Source organism: Sphaerodactylus townsendi, linkage group LG05 (genome assembly GCF_021028975.2).
Source record: "Sphaerodactylus townsendi isolate TG3544 linkage group LG05, MPM_Stown_v2.3, whole genome shotgun sequence".
Lineage (NCBI taxonomy): Eukaryota > Metazoa > Chordata > Lepidosauria > Squamata > Sphaerodactylidae > Sphaerodactylus > Sphaerodactylus townsendi.
Genome location: NC_059429.1, coordinates 65,905,374 through 65,921,961, shown reverse-complemented (window position 1 = coordinate 65,921,961; position 16,588 = coordinate 65,905,374). Strand labels below are relative to the sequence as shown.

Sequence of the window (16,588 nt, the reverse complement as noted above, 5' to 3'; positions counted from 1 at the left end):
CCCAGATATGAGTTTGGTGATGTATCCACTACACCACACTGTTAGTTCTGGTCATTCTCTGGTAAAGGAAGTGGCTTCATACATGTTTAAAAGAAAATGTGCTGGGTTTGTTTCCCCACTCCTACACATGAAGCCTTCAGGGTGACCTTGGGTTACACACAGTCTTTTCAAATTCTCTTAGCCTCGTCTATTTCACAAGGTGTCTGCTGTGGGAAAGGAAGAGAACGTGATTGTAAGGTACCTTGGGACTCCTAAAAGGTAGAGAAAATCAGAGTATGAAAACCAGGTTTTAGAGCTTGACCTGTTCTAGGACTGAGGGGGTGGATTTGGAAAATGAAAGTTGTTCCCTGGTTTGAAGAGTTAACATTTAGATAGTTTGGTTGTAAAAACAAACTCTTAGAAGCAATCCAGGACATGCTGAGCATGCATAAATTACACTTAATTCTTTGGGATTGGTGCATGTTTGCTTGATTTTTAATAGATAAGCATATACGAAACATTGGTTGGGTTGTATGAGCTAAAACTAGATTTAACTTGGCACCATATTTTGATCTGAGCAAAGGGCTTGAAGGCCAGCAAGACTGACTGCACTTCAGCTTTCCACATGGCAGAAAATGCTGGGAACGTTCTTTTATATTTTGCTGCCTGTACAGCTTTGTTAGAATGCTTCCTGTAGGTATAACTTCTGTGGGGAGTAAGGGGCTTTAAAGTCCCTCTATAAGTATGTCAGCTTGAGAAAGTATCTGTGTTGTCTATAATCATGTGTATTCTTAGGTTACTCATTGCCCAGAGGAAATATGTGTCCTGTCCCTTTAATGAAAGCTCAATGGCACGTTATTTACTTTTATTGCAAGAAAAGCTTCATTCAGCTGCTCATTTTCACACATGAAACCTTTGTTAAAGAGACAGGACACTTCTGCAGGCCTGTTGACAGCTATATTCCTGAGTGCAAAAAGAAATGCTTTTCACAGCAGTAATAAAACATTTTGAAAGCATTTTGAAAGCATTTTCAGTCATACGACACTTAAAATACTTTAAAGTGTTATAACAGTTGTTAAACATTTTGAAAGCCTTTTGAAAATGTTGTCCAAAAAAATTATTTCCACTGTGTGGCATGGACCACTGCTGTGTTCAGATTTGTGTGAATTGGGGCATGTTCTATAATGTGATGGTGACTTTGAGATGACCTGGTGCAAAAACTTTTTATTTGGTAGGGGTGGGTGAGGGTGGCCTTTGCTCGTGGTGTGGGGGCAGAAAACTCAGATGTTGCCCCAGGGTCTATTTTTCTTAGCTGTGCCTCTGCCTCTTGCCATTAAATTCCCAAGAGCCTACTGAAGTTTATAAATAGAGCTTCTTACATGCACATCTCCACCCTGCAAAATTACTGACTTCAAATAATCATGGTAGCACAAGGAACAACTTGCAATGTAAAGGAGAAGGGGAATAGGAAATAGGGAGGGCAGCCAATACCATGAAACCTCTGAACCCCATAATAAGAGAGACACAAACTTGTTGGAATAAAATTGACCTCAACTTTACTAGTTACAGCTGTCAGAGCTTTGGCGTAGTATGGAGAAAGGGATTCTGACACTGGGCGACCACCCTGCCAGACGATATACCATTCTGCCTCTCTGCAGCTGACTGCTGGGCAAGTGGGAGAACAGGTGGAATGGCAAGTCGATGGACTCCACTTCTGCACCAGCCTGTATGTGGTCTCCTCTGCCACTTGGAGGGAGCAAGTCGGGACAGCCTCCAAGTTGGGCATGGCCCCAAAGAACTCATCTCAAAATCTCTCAAGGGGATCCTTCAGCTGAAGGAAATGGGCACACAGGCTGATCCCTCACCCACCCACCCCATTAATCCAGCTCCATGAATATACTGCCAAGAGAGTTGGGCGGCCACCCAGCTCCCACCAAAGCTCCATACAATTGCAACCAATCCCTCAAGCCAAACCATATTCCATGCAGCCACACAGCCTGTTCCTATTCCAAGAAATGGACCCCATATGGAACATTTGTTCACCTTTTTCACAAAAATCCAGCAAAACCCTTTCTGAAATTAATGGAGGTTGCACAGCAGCCATACTTGATGGATTGTTCTCAACATCTCACTAGAGTTTCCCGTCCTAGACTGCTTCTCTTCGGCAGATATATTCATCAGACCAGTCTGAACAGTGCTGTATTCCATCTTTGCAAAATCTCCTGGGAATGCAGGCACAGTAAGCATGGAAGACTACCATGGTGCAACTCCACCACTGAGGTCCACAAGGAGGACAATTGGCCCCTGGAATGAAAATAATAAGCAGTCACTGATGTACCGTTTCCCCCCTAATGTTACATTCCAGTCTTATACTAGTCAAAAAAATAGCCCTTTAGCAAAACAGAAAGCACCATTATTCCATAGAAGGAACATTTTCAATAGCTGCTGTTTTCATAATTCCGATGACAAGCTTCTGCAGTTAAAATCCCCCTTTACACAGAATTTCTAATCTTCTTTGCTTGAAGCCACTTTAATTAGCTGCTACAACTGCTACTTAACATGAAATAATGTTTGGAGTATACTGGTGTTAACATAGATTATAGAAGCTATACCAGAGCATCAGCAAGAAAATTTGGTTTCTGTGGTGGAAAAAAATTCAGCACTGAACATGAAATAATATTTCACAAAATTCTCATTAAGACATTGCAACAAAGGTTACTGAATTCCACTGAAGTTCTTCTTTCAGTCTTCTGATAGCCCACTCTCAAATTTCATTTATTCTTTTTATTTGCCACCCTTCTCCTCACGGGCTCAGGGTGGCTTCCAACATTTACATATAAATAAAATACCAGTTTTAAAAAATAGTCTAACATCTAAACATATCTAAAGCCATTTAATTACAGTAAAAAACAGAAATACAGGAGGGAAGTAAAAGTTGTGAAAGGAAGGAGGGAGGTCAAGATGGTAAAAACTGTAGTAGCTTCAACCATACACCTGGTAAAAATCACATCAAATCCTGCAGAACCCAGGTTTCACTTGACAGCATTCCACCAGGTTGGGGCCCCAAAACCCCTGGTCCTGATGGAGGCAAGATGGACAATTTTGGGGCCAGGGATCACCAGTAGATTTTCATTCACTGACTGCAGCAATCTTCTGGGGGACATACCAGGAGAGATGGTCCCATGGGCAAGTGGGCCCCAGACCACTTAGGGCTTTGAAGGTTAACACCCAAACCTTGAGCTTGATCTGGTACTCCACCTGGAGCCAATGCAGCTGGCAGAGCACAGGTTGAATGTGTACAGGTTGAATGTGTAGTCTGGCTCCAGGGATCACTCCTAAACATTTCTCAACAACTTGACATTTATTGGACAGCTCTCAGCCTGCCTACAGAGTAAGGGATATGGCACACCAAATGTTATAATGCCATGGGATTTTACAAGTAGTAGAAGCAAATGCCAGAGAGCAGTTCCTTTTTGTGCCTTCAGCAGCAAGGAAGCATACAGAACACTCAGAGCTTGCTGCTGTCCTTGAAGGAAGCAGATCCTTCCAGTGGTGAAGCAACTATGGGGACATCTGGGGATAACTGTCCTGGGTGCCCCCCTGTTAAATCATGGGGGGGCGGAAAATCGCTCCCCAAACCCCTCCCCCTCAGCCCAGCCCAGCCCGAACAGACTGCTCCAGGCTGCAGAGCCTGCTGAAGGAGCAGTCTGTCGGGGTGGGGTGGAGCGGGGCTGGGCTGGGCCAAGAAGGGAAAGAGACCCGGCCCTGCAGGCTGCCTGAGACCGCTGCTGAGCCATAAAGGTACGTGGGGAGCAGAAGGTGGGGGCGCAGCCTGGGCCCGGCAAAAGCATTCTCCCCCCTGCCCCCCAAAAGGCCAGCCAGGCCTCCAGGGGCCTGGCAGAAGTCTTCCCTCCCTCCCCCCACCCAAAAAGGCCAGCCGGGGCTGTGGGGGCCCAGACAAAGCCTTCCCCTTCCCCCATCCAAAAGGCTCACTAAGCCTGTAGGAGTCTGGCAGAAGCCTTCCCTCCTCCAACAGACACCTCCAGCACTCCAGCCTCAGCACTGTGTGTGTTTGTTTAAACCGAGAAAGGGATCATTTCTATGCTTAAAAACAAAATGGAAGCTGGAGTGCCCCCCTCTCTCTCTGAGAGGCTCCCTCTCAGAGAGAGAGGGGCGCTCCAGTAGAGTCAGCTCTCCCAGCCCACACTCCACCCCCATCAAGCTTGCTCGCTCTGCCCATGGATCACAGGATCCATGGGCAGTGCCCGCTCTCCCAGCCCCCCAGCCCCATCAAGATTGCTCTGCACATGGATTACAGGATCCATGGACAGGACCAGTTCTCCAAGCTCCCTCCCCCAATCTCCTTTGAAATGACCTGGTGCAAAAAATCGTTGTTTGGCAGTGGTAGGGGAGGGCGATCGACTACGGGGGGGGGGAGGGGGACGACTCATATTGTACCTCAGGCTCCATTTCCCCTAGCTACGCCTCTGGATCCTTCCCTGCTCATCAACCTTAAAAAGGCAAAATATAAATGAAAAGATTCTCTGTAACAAAGCAACACTACTCTACCCAAGTTTCCACCCAGCACATAACTACAGCTTACATGTTTTATAAAGAAGAAGGAACTTACATGTCGCTGTTTCATCAGAACAATCTCCACAGTCATTCATCCCGTTACACCTTTTGTCAGCATAGATCCAAAACTTGGGTTTGCTGCAATAAAATATGAGATGTCCTGGAAGGCTGTTGGGCAAATCACCTACAAGAAGAGAAACCTGAGTGTATTAAGCCATCCTATCACTGTGCATAATGTGCAATAATATATAATATATAAAAGGACAAAATAGTATTAGTAACTCATGTGGATTCTTATCATAAAACAGCTTAAATTTATTTAAATTGTCTTAAAGAGAATTTAGGTATGTTTTGGCTATGTGAAGGGATCCTTCCAATCCTTATGTTGTAAGTGAAAAATAAGATGCAGTCAGTGATTAAGTAACTTGAGCCCCCAAAAGCGCTATTTTGTTGTGTCAACTTAATCTCTTCAATGACAGTTTTTTTGCTTCAAAAGGGCTTTAACAGCTTTTGTTTTAATTCCAAGTATGATGCTATGGAACTTGCAAAAATAGGCAGATGTTGAAGTATTCAAGTTCTCTGAAAACTAGAGCTGAAGTAGTTAACATCCTCATGAAGATGAGATCTCATGGTTATGGAGACCTCCTGCAACCACAAAACCAAGTATAATACAGTGTAGTCATAGAACAAACAAAGGAGAATCACCACACTCCTGGCCACTAACACAACAGGAAAAACCTGTCACTGCACCACATAACATTATATCTGTATGTGACTAACCCGAGGATGAACATAACTGACAGGGTTGTTTTTTTTTTACATTGATTCCTTATGATTGATATCATATGTCTTTCTTCTTCCACTGAAGAAAGACATATGATATCAATCATAAGGAATCAATGTAAAAAAAAACAACCCTGTCAGTTATGTTCATCCTGAAGCGCTTTTGGGGGCTCAAGTTACTTAATCACTGACTGCATCTTATGTTCCACTGAAGAAAGACCTTGAAAACGTCAGCATTTCCATGGAGCACATTTTGGAATTCTGAACTTTGATGACTTGAATGTAAATCTGGAATTCTTTGACTGCTTCATATTTCCTATTATACCGGAGAGTTCCTGCAGAATCTCCTTTGGAGAACATGTGCTCATGGAAGTTCTTTGAAGGTGTGCTCTAGGAACTCTACCGGATGATTGCGGAGCAACAGCATTTGTAACAGTTGCAAGTGGTTTTCTGCTGATTTTTCATGTATCAAGTATTTCATTGCTGCTATTGAGTACATCATATTATTTATTTATTTATTTAAATAGTATACTGCCCTCCCCCAAGGAGCTCAGAATTTATTAGCAGTATTTGCACAATCTATTGTCTCTTTTGTACTTTATTCTTTATTAAATTGCACTGTGTTGAGTTGGTGGCCAGGAGTGTGGTGATTCTCCTTTGTTTGTTCCGTGTAGATCTCCTGACCAAGAATACTGCTTCATCCTATAACTTTCACTGAGGTTGGAATTATCAGTTGAAAATGAATTTTGTTCCTTGCTGTCTTCACTATTCACACATGCAACAGCTGCAACAATTAACTGCTGGATATGTACATTGTCCCTTATCCTGAACAAAAACAGAAAAGTTGAACCAAGTTTTCTATTTCCCTCTTTAAGTGTCTTTGCTATGATGTGACACCCTATAAAATGTCTGAGAAATACTGGGGAGAAAACTGGCAAGTTTCATAGGTTAGCTGTGAGAAGAATTAGAGTGAAATAATTATTCTTACTACATAATGACTCTTGTTCATCCTCCCCATTTGCACAATTTCTTCTTTGGTCACAGACCTGGCTGGCTGGAATACAGGTCTCTCTGTCATCGCATAAAAAGCCCGTCAGATTACTGGTGGTAATACACAAGCGATTCACTGGAGATTTAAAAAAATGTTGATACAGATAGACATTTAATCAGATCTGATCAATCCACCTACCACCACCATTGCCCTGCAACAAATCCTATAGAGGCAGGCAAACAAAAACGACATCTTAAAATCTAACTAATGTATTGGGGCATACGCATCCATGGAACACATTTCATAAGGTGCACAAAGTGTTATCTGACAACAGATGACAAAGTCTACAATTAAGGTACCAGTTAGAAAGTTTGAAGGTGTTGGCACAAACCATGATTTTGAACTTTGTGGGGTTGATTTCCAGATGGTTTAGGGCACAGTATGCATGGAACTTGTTAAGAAGACATTTCAAACCAATCTGGGTTCTTGATATCAGGATTGCGTCATCTGCATACAATAATAAGTGCACTCTCCTGTTTCCTAGAGTTGGACTATGGGTGCCAGCCTCACTCAGAGTTTCAGCCAGATCATTGATGAAGAGATTGAATAGAGTTGGTGCCAGGAAACATCCTTGTTTGACTCCTTTTTTCACCATAATTTTTTAGGTCAATTTTCCGGCTTTGTCACATTTGATCTGGCAGGTGGTATCTTTTTGTAAGGACTTTAAAAGGAAAAGGAGTCGATTTTCAATCCCTAGTCTTTCTAGTTTGTGCCAGAGAAGTTCTCTGGAAACTGAATCAAACGCTCCCTTTAGGTCGAGGAAGGCTAGATAAAGTTTGGAATGATTCTTCCTCATATATTTAGATAGTAGGGCGTTGAGAGTCATGCAATGATCGAGTGTGGTGCTGCCGCTCCTGGACCCCGTTTGTTCAGGCCTTAAGGATCTTCTTGTTGTATTTTGCATATATAGATAACTTCTATATAATGCACTTTAATTCCACTCTTCCTCTAGAGAATTCAGTGTGGCACACCTTGTTGTTCTTTTCCTCATTTTATTCCCACAGTCTCCTTGTGAGGTAGGCTGAAAGGCCACGTCCAAGGCCATGGAAGACTTTGTACATGATAGCTAATATCTTAAATTGTGCCTGGTAAGTGATGGGATATCAGTGGAGTGACTCCACAATAGAAGTAATAAGCATTCTCCATCTAGCTCCCGATAACAGCTGAGTTGCAGTATCCTTCACCGATTGGAGTTTCCGAGTTGATTTTGAGGAGTGACCTATATACAATGCATTACAGTAGTCTAGTATTGATGTTAACTGTGGCATGTATCGGGGTAACCAAATCAGTCATATAAAGGTCACTTTTAGGGTAGCCTGAGCTGGAAAAAAGTCTGTTATTTAGCTGCATTCACTTGCTTTTCCAGCAACAACACTGGGTCCATATAAGCCAAAAATTGAGTCAGCAAGCGTCAGCTGAACTCCATCAAAAGTGGAGAGCACAATACCAGCATTACCTCTGCCTTTTCAGGGTTTAGTTTCAATTTGTTCACTGTTAGCCACTTTCAATTATCTGCATGTCCTTCATATGAACTGTCATTCTGAATATTTTGTATACAGTTGAACTTTGCAAAGAAATTTCAGTTGTGTACCTTTTGCATTCCATGACCATTAATATCTGTTTATAATTTTCCCCTTGTTTGCATCTGAAGCAACTGCGGGCAACACTGTTTGTATCTGATGGAATGGACTCTGATGGGATGGAAGCATAATGTGAAATGGAATTATAATAGAATGATGGCACAGATATTGTAGGTGCCCCATGTGCAAAGACAACACAACAGCAGAACCCATACTTTATGAAATATGCATTGCCACACTTCTTGAACAAGGCCTCTCTCTCCCCCTCCATTTTGCCTCCTCCCCAAAACCAAAATCACACACCCAACATTTGGCATGTTCATTGTGTTGCTGCAATCATTCCTTCGAAATGGTTTGATCAAAATGATTTTTTAAAGCTAGTACTGACTGACCTGTTGTAGATGGAGGGATTCCAACAGTAACAACCAATACAATGATAACAACTATGATCCCAACCATAAGCAGACTGATAGCAGAGATGCAGAGGCATCGTCGAGTGCAAGGGATGCACATGGAACCATCCTTGTAGCAGCCTGGTGGATTATAAGTTTCAGTCAGAAGGAGAAAACTTTAGATCAAATTCGACTAAACCCTCATGTGGATTTGCAGGAAAGGTCCACAATCAGGGCGCCCGTGTGCCCCTGGAGTAGTTCCCCCTCGCTCCGCCCCTGGCAAAGACCTTCCTCTTCATCCAGGCATATGGTTAACCTCCCTGGAAACCCGCCTCTACAGCAGCTGGTTGTGGGGGTGGGGGAGTCAGTGTTAGGGTTATCTTAAGGCTATTTTTATTGCAGTCTTGTTATATTTTATTGATGGTGTTTTTATTATTTTTTAAATTGTTTTTATTGTGGTTTCTTGTTGTTTTTAATTTATGGAAGCCACCTAGAGATGCTAGCATGAGACAGGGTATAAATACTTATAAATAAATAAAATAATAAATAATAGCAGTCCCTTGTAACCAATTCCTCTTCCTTCTTTCAAAGAAGTGCTCAAGTTTGCCTCTAGCATTCCAAAAACTATTATTGCCATCATTTTATGAAAATATTGAAGAATTAGCTGTACCTTGAAATGACATAGAATGTTTTTCTAAATATTTTTATTGGGAAATGTGGAGAGTGAAGACAGAAGATGCAGACAGAGATGAGCAGACTGATTTGAAATACTGAAATAAAGATTCTCTCCTCACTGCCATCATACATACAGTCTCTGCTCCACTATTTCAGTGGAGATGGAAAACCCTTGACAAATGCTGCAATTAAAGCATAAAATCAAATTAAGTTAGATATGTTTCCTGATAAAGCCCTGTCTGATAACATAAAAACAGATCTCTGCCTAGAGATTGCTATTTCTCAGTGAATGAAAGGCATTCTGTTTATAACACCCTCTATAAATAGCCTATTTTTAGACCAAACTATAAAAACACCGGTTGGTAATTTATATGTATATTATGAACATTCTTAAAAGCTTTCCATTATTTTTCACTTTTTGTTCATGCCACTATATTCATTATTTATATATTATTGAAATATTTTGTAGGAGGAAGAGTACTGATTACCTCTCATTGCTGTGAAGAGGGATTTTGTTGAACCCCGTAAAGCTTCATCAACATTCTGTATTTAACAAAAATTAAATTCATAATTTACGTTAAGGAAAACAATCTACAGCAAAACACCTAATTAATATCTGCTACCCTTTTGCTTTGAGTTTACATACAAGCCAAATTTACCTGATCCCTATATAATTGCAGAAAGTATGCCACCACACAGAAAGATATAAAATATTTTGATTTTTAAAATTTTATTTCCATGTTGGTAAAACATAAATATTTTTGCGTTTAAGGTCGGAGTTTCTCCTGTGATTTGCAGGAATCAGCTGAAGCTAGTATTCTAACAATGCCTAGACATACTAAAAGTAATAATCAACAAATCACTTCTGAAAAGTGATGAATGATACTATTACCTGGGGATGAGTTCTATTCATTTTCTCTCTGCTCACTGGAAAGTGAAAAGTAAAACTGTTTTGACAAGTCTTCCATCAGTGTTCAAACGCTGCTACTAGGTAAGTCAAGAGCTCCTTTGAAACCACCTTATTTCATTAGATCAAACTACTAAATGCATTCCTGAGGTGGAGTTACCTGGTTACTAAGGAGAAACAAAGGTAAGGAGACAAAAGTCATTCTAATCCCAGTCATAATTATGATAGGAAAAGTCAATGTGAACACATGAAACCACATCAACTGTCCCTATGACTAAGGACACAAATAATAAAGGAATTAGTAATCACACGCTGGCTCCTTGTGGATATATTAGTTAAGACAGGTATCACTGAAAGTGGAAGCAAGACAGGTATTTATTTTATTCAGTTTATAGGCTGCCCTTCCCCTTGTAGGCTCAGGGTAGCTTCCAAAATCAGGTGGTAGCAATAAAATCATTCTCATTGAAGGTTTAGCACCATTAATCTCCAATAGGGTTAATAGTTAAATTATGCCCCATAAAGTCATCATTCACATCAGACATCACAGAGGAGGGTAAAGAGGGCCCACTGGATGGATATTGTTGCTGCATCAACCATAAGCCTGGTGGGTTCACCTTACAGGCCTCATGGAATTTTATTAAGTTTCACAGGGAACAGGTCTTGCTTGACAGACTGTTCCATCTGGCTGAGATCAGAACCGAAAAAGCCTAGGTCCTGGTTGTGGACAGCCAGACAGTTTTTGGGCCAGGTATAACCAGTAAGTTATTAGTTGAGTGTACAGCTTATTGAGGAACATATTGGGAGAGACAGTCCAGCAGGTACAATGGGTCCAGATCAGGTCTTTGAAGATGAGTACCAGAAACCTTGAACCTGATTCAGTACTCTACCCCAAGCCAATGTAGCTGGCAGATCACTGGCTGGATGTGTGCCCACCATGGGGTTCCAGGGGTGTAGCATTATAAAATGACACTCAGGGCTTGCCTGGGCACTGCACTGCCAGGGAGTTTGTGGCAGGGGCGCAATTGCGGGCCGGCATCCTCCCAATCCCCACATGGAGATCTGAGCAGAGTCAGCTGGGCTCACTCTGCCCACATTGAGTTCAGAAGTGAGGCCAGCTGGCTCACTGCACCCCTGATCTCCATGTGGAAGACTGTAGCAGCAAGGGCCCATTTGAAACTGGCTGAGACCAGGCTGGGATCAGGCTCCAAGCTGCAAACTTCAGACCTGCCACCTTGGAGCTTGAGAGAACATGGCATCTTGATCAGACTGAGCTTTTGTTGGCTCCCAGAAGCTACACTCACTGAAAGGGGAAAATATCCCGCTAAAGAGTAGACTGAGTCTAAGTCTGGCTTCCTCAGATGTTTTGAGGACCTTTAATTGGACAGGTGAACTATAGTGGGTTTATTTGACCCATTAGTTTTGGTAGTATTCAGGATCAGTGAGTGCAAGCATGCTGTCTTGGCAAAAGGGCAGCCTTGTCTAACCCCTCCCCCCCCTTTAAAAAAAGTTTTCTACTTTTGCTTTCTCCTGAGCCTTTTTTGTTTAAAGCTTCCCTGGATCTACAGTAAGATTTTCAGAGTACTGAAGAAATTCTCTTTTTTTAAAAAAAGGAACACCTTTGTTGAAGAAGCTCTTTTGTTTCATTGTATGGTTGGTTTGTTGTTTGAACAATACCAAATAGATTTCAAGATTTTCAGACTTAAAAGCATTTAAGAAAAATGGCTGGCAATTAAAGTATTCAAGATGGATGACTAGCAATAATCAAGTTGATTTACTGACTCTCCTGAACAGACTACTTTCACTTTGTGTGGTTTGGACTTGCAGAGTTGTGAGGCTTTCTGCTACTGAGTGGATGACCTGGACCTAAAAATACTTTTGACTGTTTAGAATTTGCTTTGTTCTTCTGACCAGAGTTGTTCTCTCATGGTTAGGACTGGGTCTGCAATGCACTCAGCATACGGATTGGCTTAGAAAATCTTTTGGCTTAGAAAATACAAGACTTTTAGATATAACTGCATCCAAAACTGACAAGAACTTAATCGGTGAGCTGATATTAAATAAACATTGGAAAGGTACATGGAATTTTGACTGGGAACAGAAATTATTTTGAAGGATTAAACTTTTTATTTTTTGGTTGTGCATCCAGGTGGTAGAGAAGCTTTGGAATAATTTATGAGAGTACTTGAAGGACTCTTTTGCAGAAGTGAAAGTTTGTTGTAACGAGCCATGGGTGAAGCTAAATTTGTTTATACTTGTGGTGACAGCTTCTTATCAGCAAAGGATAATTTCCATAGTCTGCGAGAATAGGGCCATCATAAACTCCATTTTCTAACATAAACAATTCCCTCAATGAAAATGTTCATATTTGTCCTTGCACATCTTTTCTATTTGGACAACTTTGAAATAACATCTGAATCGTTCACTTATTTTAATATGTTGCTGCCGTCTTGTGGAAATGTTTACACTGCACCTCGCTACTGAAAGTAAAGGCAGTCCTGGCGAGGATGTCTGCAAGCCTAGCAGAGATGATTAAACAGCTCTAATTTATTTACAAACAAGTCAATCAGAAAATAATATGAAAGAAGATTTTTAAAGTCTGTGACAAGTGATCAAGCAATCAGATCTTAATATAACAGAAGAATTTAAAAGGGAGCTACAGAATATGAGATGGGAGCTAGTGCCAAATACCTCTGCAGTCAAGACAGGAGACCAAGGGAGAGCAGAAGGCAAAGGAAAAACAACACAGATGCAACTGAAATATATTTGCCAAACAGACAGCTATTAGGAAAAAAGACTGAATATTTAGGGGGAAAGTTAAAGTCTTGGAACTGGAAGTAGGAGAGAAAAATCCAGGCATTCTGGAAACAACGATACAAGATACCTCAAAAAAGAGTCTGAAAAAGAACCAAAATATATCTCAGCTGGTGAGAACTCCCCTGACATTGAGCAAACTTACAGATTCAACTTAAGACACTGCATACTGCTGGAAAATGCTACCTGCTTCAGAAGTGTCCCTGTTCACAGGAAAAATCTTGCCTTACATAATTCAGTAATATGCTAAGTGTCACACAACAACAAACCCTCCACCAATAGCCACATAGGACTGTCCTGAATGCCCAGTGGTAGAGAGCAACAGGTTGCCCACCTGCTGCAAGCCTGACAGCCACCAAGGGAGGGACGGAGGATGAGGGGGAAAAGGAAGATGGTTGTTTCCTGCCTGCCTGCCTGCCTGCCTGCCTGCAAGCAAACTCAAGTCATGAAGGGTCAGGACAAGCACCTGACAGTGTGCAAAGGAGAGCCTCTGTGTTGCCCTCATACACGCAAGCACACACACACACACACCAAGGAACTGGTGCAACTCTGGACCAGGCTGAGAGTGCACTGACTGGGAGACTTTCTTTCCTTTCCTTCACACCAAACACCACCATCCACCTTTGCAAAAGGGCTAGGGGGTTGCCTATGGAGATGGGGAAACCTCTCCCCATCTTCACAGGCATCCTCACTCTCACCTACCAGCTTTGCAAAGCTGCAATCCACCTTTGCAGATGGGCTTCAGGCTTGCCTATGGAGTTGAGCACAACTCTCCCCATCTTCACAGTCACCCTGCTGCCTTTCCCCCTGCTGCTTACCAAAGCCAGGATCTAATTTGCCAAACTTCCAGGGTGGGGTGGGATATATGGAAATGGGTAGAATTCTCCCCATCTGCACCCTGCTGGGTCCCCTTCCCGAAGTCACGAATCAGCTCTCCAAGTGGGGGCTGCCTATCAAGAACTCCCCCCCTTTCTAGAGCCCATTTTATTTTCAGTTAAAATGGGCTTTAGTGCTAGTAATTATAATAATGGCAAACCAACTGGCAATATATCTCACAGATGAAGACTTTCTTGAAGATTCAAACCAAACTCTGAAGAAGATCTTCAGAAAACTCAGACTGTAAAGGGAAACCATCAGAGAAATCTAAAGTTCACCTATTCAGAAGACATCAAGAAAATGGATGAAAAACTAAAAAAGAATGAGCACATTCTAGAAATGCTAAATAAAACTAGGTTTGTTTCTTTTTAAATGTGAAGGATTGGTAAAAAGTTAACAAAATATTTGAAACATAAAACTAAACAATAACCTTAAACGTGTTTAAAAATTATTATTGCTAGTATGGTATAATTATGTTGTAAGATTTTTTAAAGGGAAGATAATAATAAGAAATTAAAATAATGGGCTTAATTTTCTTAAACATAATAGTGTCAGAGTTAAATGTCCTGGTGGAAAGAAATGTTTTGCCACAGGTTTTTTTTTTTAAATAAAATTTATTGAAATGTTAAAAAAAGAGGTGGTTTACACAGATATGTAACAAAAACTTATACCATATTTGGTTACAATACCACACAAATATCTAACATTATAACTCATTTTATACAACAAAATTAAAGGACTTCCTTGCTGTACTTCAGGAGTAATTTTCCTTTGATTATTCATTAATCCTTCCTTAATGGATAAGTTCTTTGATCAACTTCAATGAGTATTTCTTGTTAAGCATTCTTTAAGTTAGCTTTATACATTTGTATTTAACCCTTTCAAATCTCTATCTTTAAACTTACTTCTAAAGATTAATTAATTTATTAAATATCTTTTTCCTAATTTCAAATATCAAAAGTGTTTGATGTGTTTAAAAAAGAAACATTCAAAATTAATTGTTATTCTTATTAATATTTTTAAATTAAAAAAATTGTGTACATAAAATATATATGTCAAAGCCTACTTAACAAAAATAGGGACATCACTGCTCTTAGAAGCACCTTTGCTTACAGAGTGACAAAGAAAAAAAACCCTTCCCTTAATCTATGGGGTTTGTCTATTCAGCGCGTTGTATAGACAGTATGATTTTTAGTGATTTCATTGTGGCAAAGAGGAACAAGAACAGATTAATTTTAACTAATTTTTCCATCTTTTCTCCAGAATTGCATAAAGTTGAAGTTCTTCCAGGTTTTTTTCATATCTTGAGAGTGGTAAGTCTTTCAGGTGAGTAGAAAGTTTGTCCTATGTAATCTTGGCATATTCAATTAACGCCTCTATCCAGTTGTAAGCCAGCAGCTGGGGCTTTTTTGTTTTTTTCCACCTTTGCCTTGGCAATCTGTATTCTTGCTGCCGTTTAGAGAAGATATAAAAAATAAATTAATATTTCTTTATTGGTGGGGGTATCCTGAAGCCATATACCCTAGTAGGTAGTTTTCTGGCTGCATCTTGAATCTTTTCACCTAATATTTTTTGTTTTTTTTTTGTGTATTTGAATCAGAATTTCTTGATCTTAGGGACAGCTCCACCAAAGGTGGAAATATGTAATACACATCTTTTACATCTCCAACATGTTGAAGAGGCATTTTTTTGGTCAATTCTTTTTTTTTTGGCCAGTTTTTTGAGGAGTTATGTACCACCTATGACATACCTTACTAAAAGAATTTTCTCCTGTAGGTCCGCATTACTAAGGAGTAGGCAAACATTTTTTGGTGTCAAGCTTCCAAGTTTCCTTCCATCTATCCAGGTATATATATTTTACCAAGGTCTTGTGCCCATTTAATCATGGATTCCTTTACGATTTCCTGTTCTAGTTCAATTTTTAGAATATGTTTGTACAACCTACTGATCATCTTTTTTCTGGGGCCCAGTATAATTTGGTCAAAACTATTCGGGGATTTTTCTAGTCCTATTGCTTGTTGGTCTTTTATGAACGCATCTCTCAGTTGGAAGTAGGTGAACCAATGACATTTTGATTCACCTATTACTATGTGGTCACGTGCTTTTAATTCAGGGCATCCCTTGTTCCACATAATTACATCCTTATACCTCAACAGTTTTGCCACAGGTTTTTGAAGGTTGTTATGTTTAGGTCCATTTCTTATTTTGCATAGAGACTGAACAGTTTTGTCCTACAGACACAGCCAAAAGGCAGTAATGGCAGATGGCTACATATATATTGTAGTGGAAGAGCCCTTGATAGTGTGATGCTATACTGTTGCCCGACTGGGTATGGGGACAGAGTTGGCATCTATGATCTTCATGCACATTTAACTCAGCACTGGAATATAATTGCCTTATAACACTGGCTTCTGAGCAGCAAGTTGTTATTGTCTAATGAATCCCACAGCTGCAGGATATTCTTTTCTCCTCCCCATGCCATTTGAGGAAGCAGGAAAATCAGTTTTTGGGCACACCTTTTTGTCTTATATTTATTTCCTGCTGATGTGAGGATACATTGTATATTGAGTGGTCTGATCCCCTTCACCACTGAATGTTCCAGCCAGAGTAGGGTGCGAAGAGGAACATACCAAACTGGAAGCACTCTCCCACAGACACTCATACTCATCGCTCTTAAAAGCTTATACTACCTGGACTTGGAGGAAGTCCCACAGCACTCATCCACCACTAATAATTCCCCTTCCTCCAGTATACTTTTGTGACTTAGGCCTCAATCAATCCAATGCTTACATACATCTTCAACCCTGAAGTACCCTCAATATTCTGCAGCTTCTAGAAAAACTGACCATACTTTCTCCTCTCTCATCAGGGGGCGGGGCATTTTAAAAATGACAGAAATGCTTGCTGACATATTTAGGCAGGCTCCTGAGCATGCAAGCTCCTATTGGGTATGTGGGTG

At 40.8% G+C, this 16,588-nt stretch overlaps 1 protein-coding gene across 3 annotated transcripts; it reads right to left on the bottom strand.

Moving 5' to 3' along the window:
- Positions 1-1,512: 1,512 nt before the first annotated feature.
- LDLRAD1 (low density lipoprotein receptor class A domain containing 1) lies at positions 1,513-10,452 on the bottom strand. Of its 3 annotated transcripts, XM_048495918.1 has the most exons (7): positions 9,928-10,450; positions 9,524-9,578; positions 9,031-9,217; positions 8,361-8,501; positions 6,326-6,463; positions 4,610-4,738; positions 1,513-2,283 (listed from the first exon to the last, which is right to left on the bottom strand). In XM_048495918.1, the coding sequence occupies exons 3-7, from the start codon at positions 9,041-9,043 to the stop codon at positions 2,126-2,128; spliced, it is 579 nt and encodes a 192-aa protein (XP_048351875.1). In that variant the 5' UTR covers positions 9,044-9,217; positions 9,524-9,578; positions 9,928-10,450; the 3' UTR covers positions 1,513-2,125. The 3 variants fall into 3 exon arrangements, with proteins under 3 accessions (XP_048351875.1, XP_048351874.1, XP_048351876.1); XM_048495917.1 differs by lacking the exon at positions 9,031-9,217 and having other exon boundaries at positions 9,928-10,452; XM_048495919.1 differs by lacking the exon at positions 9,524-9,578.
- Between the last annotated feature and the right edge of the window lie 6,136 nt (positions 10,453-16,588).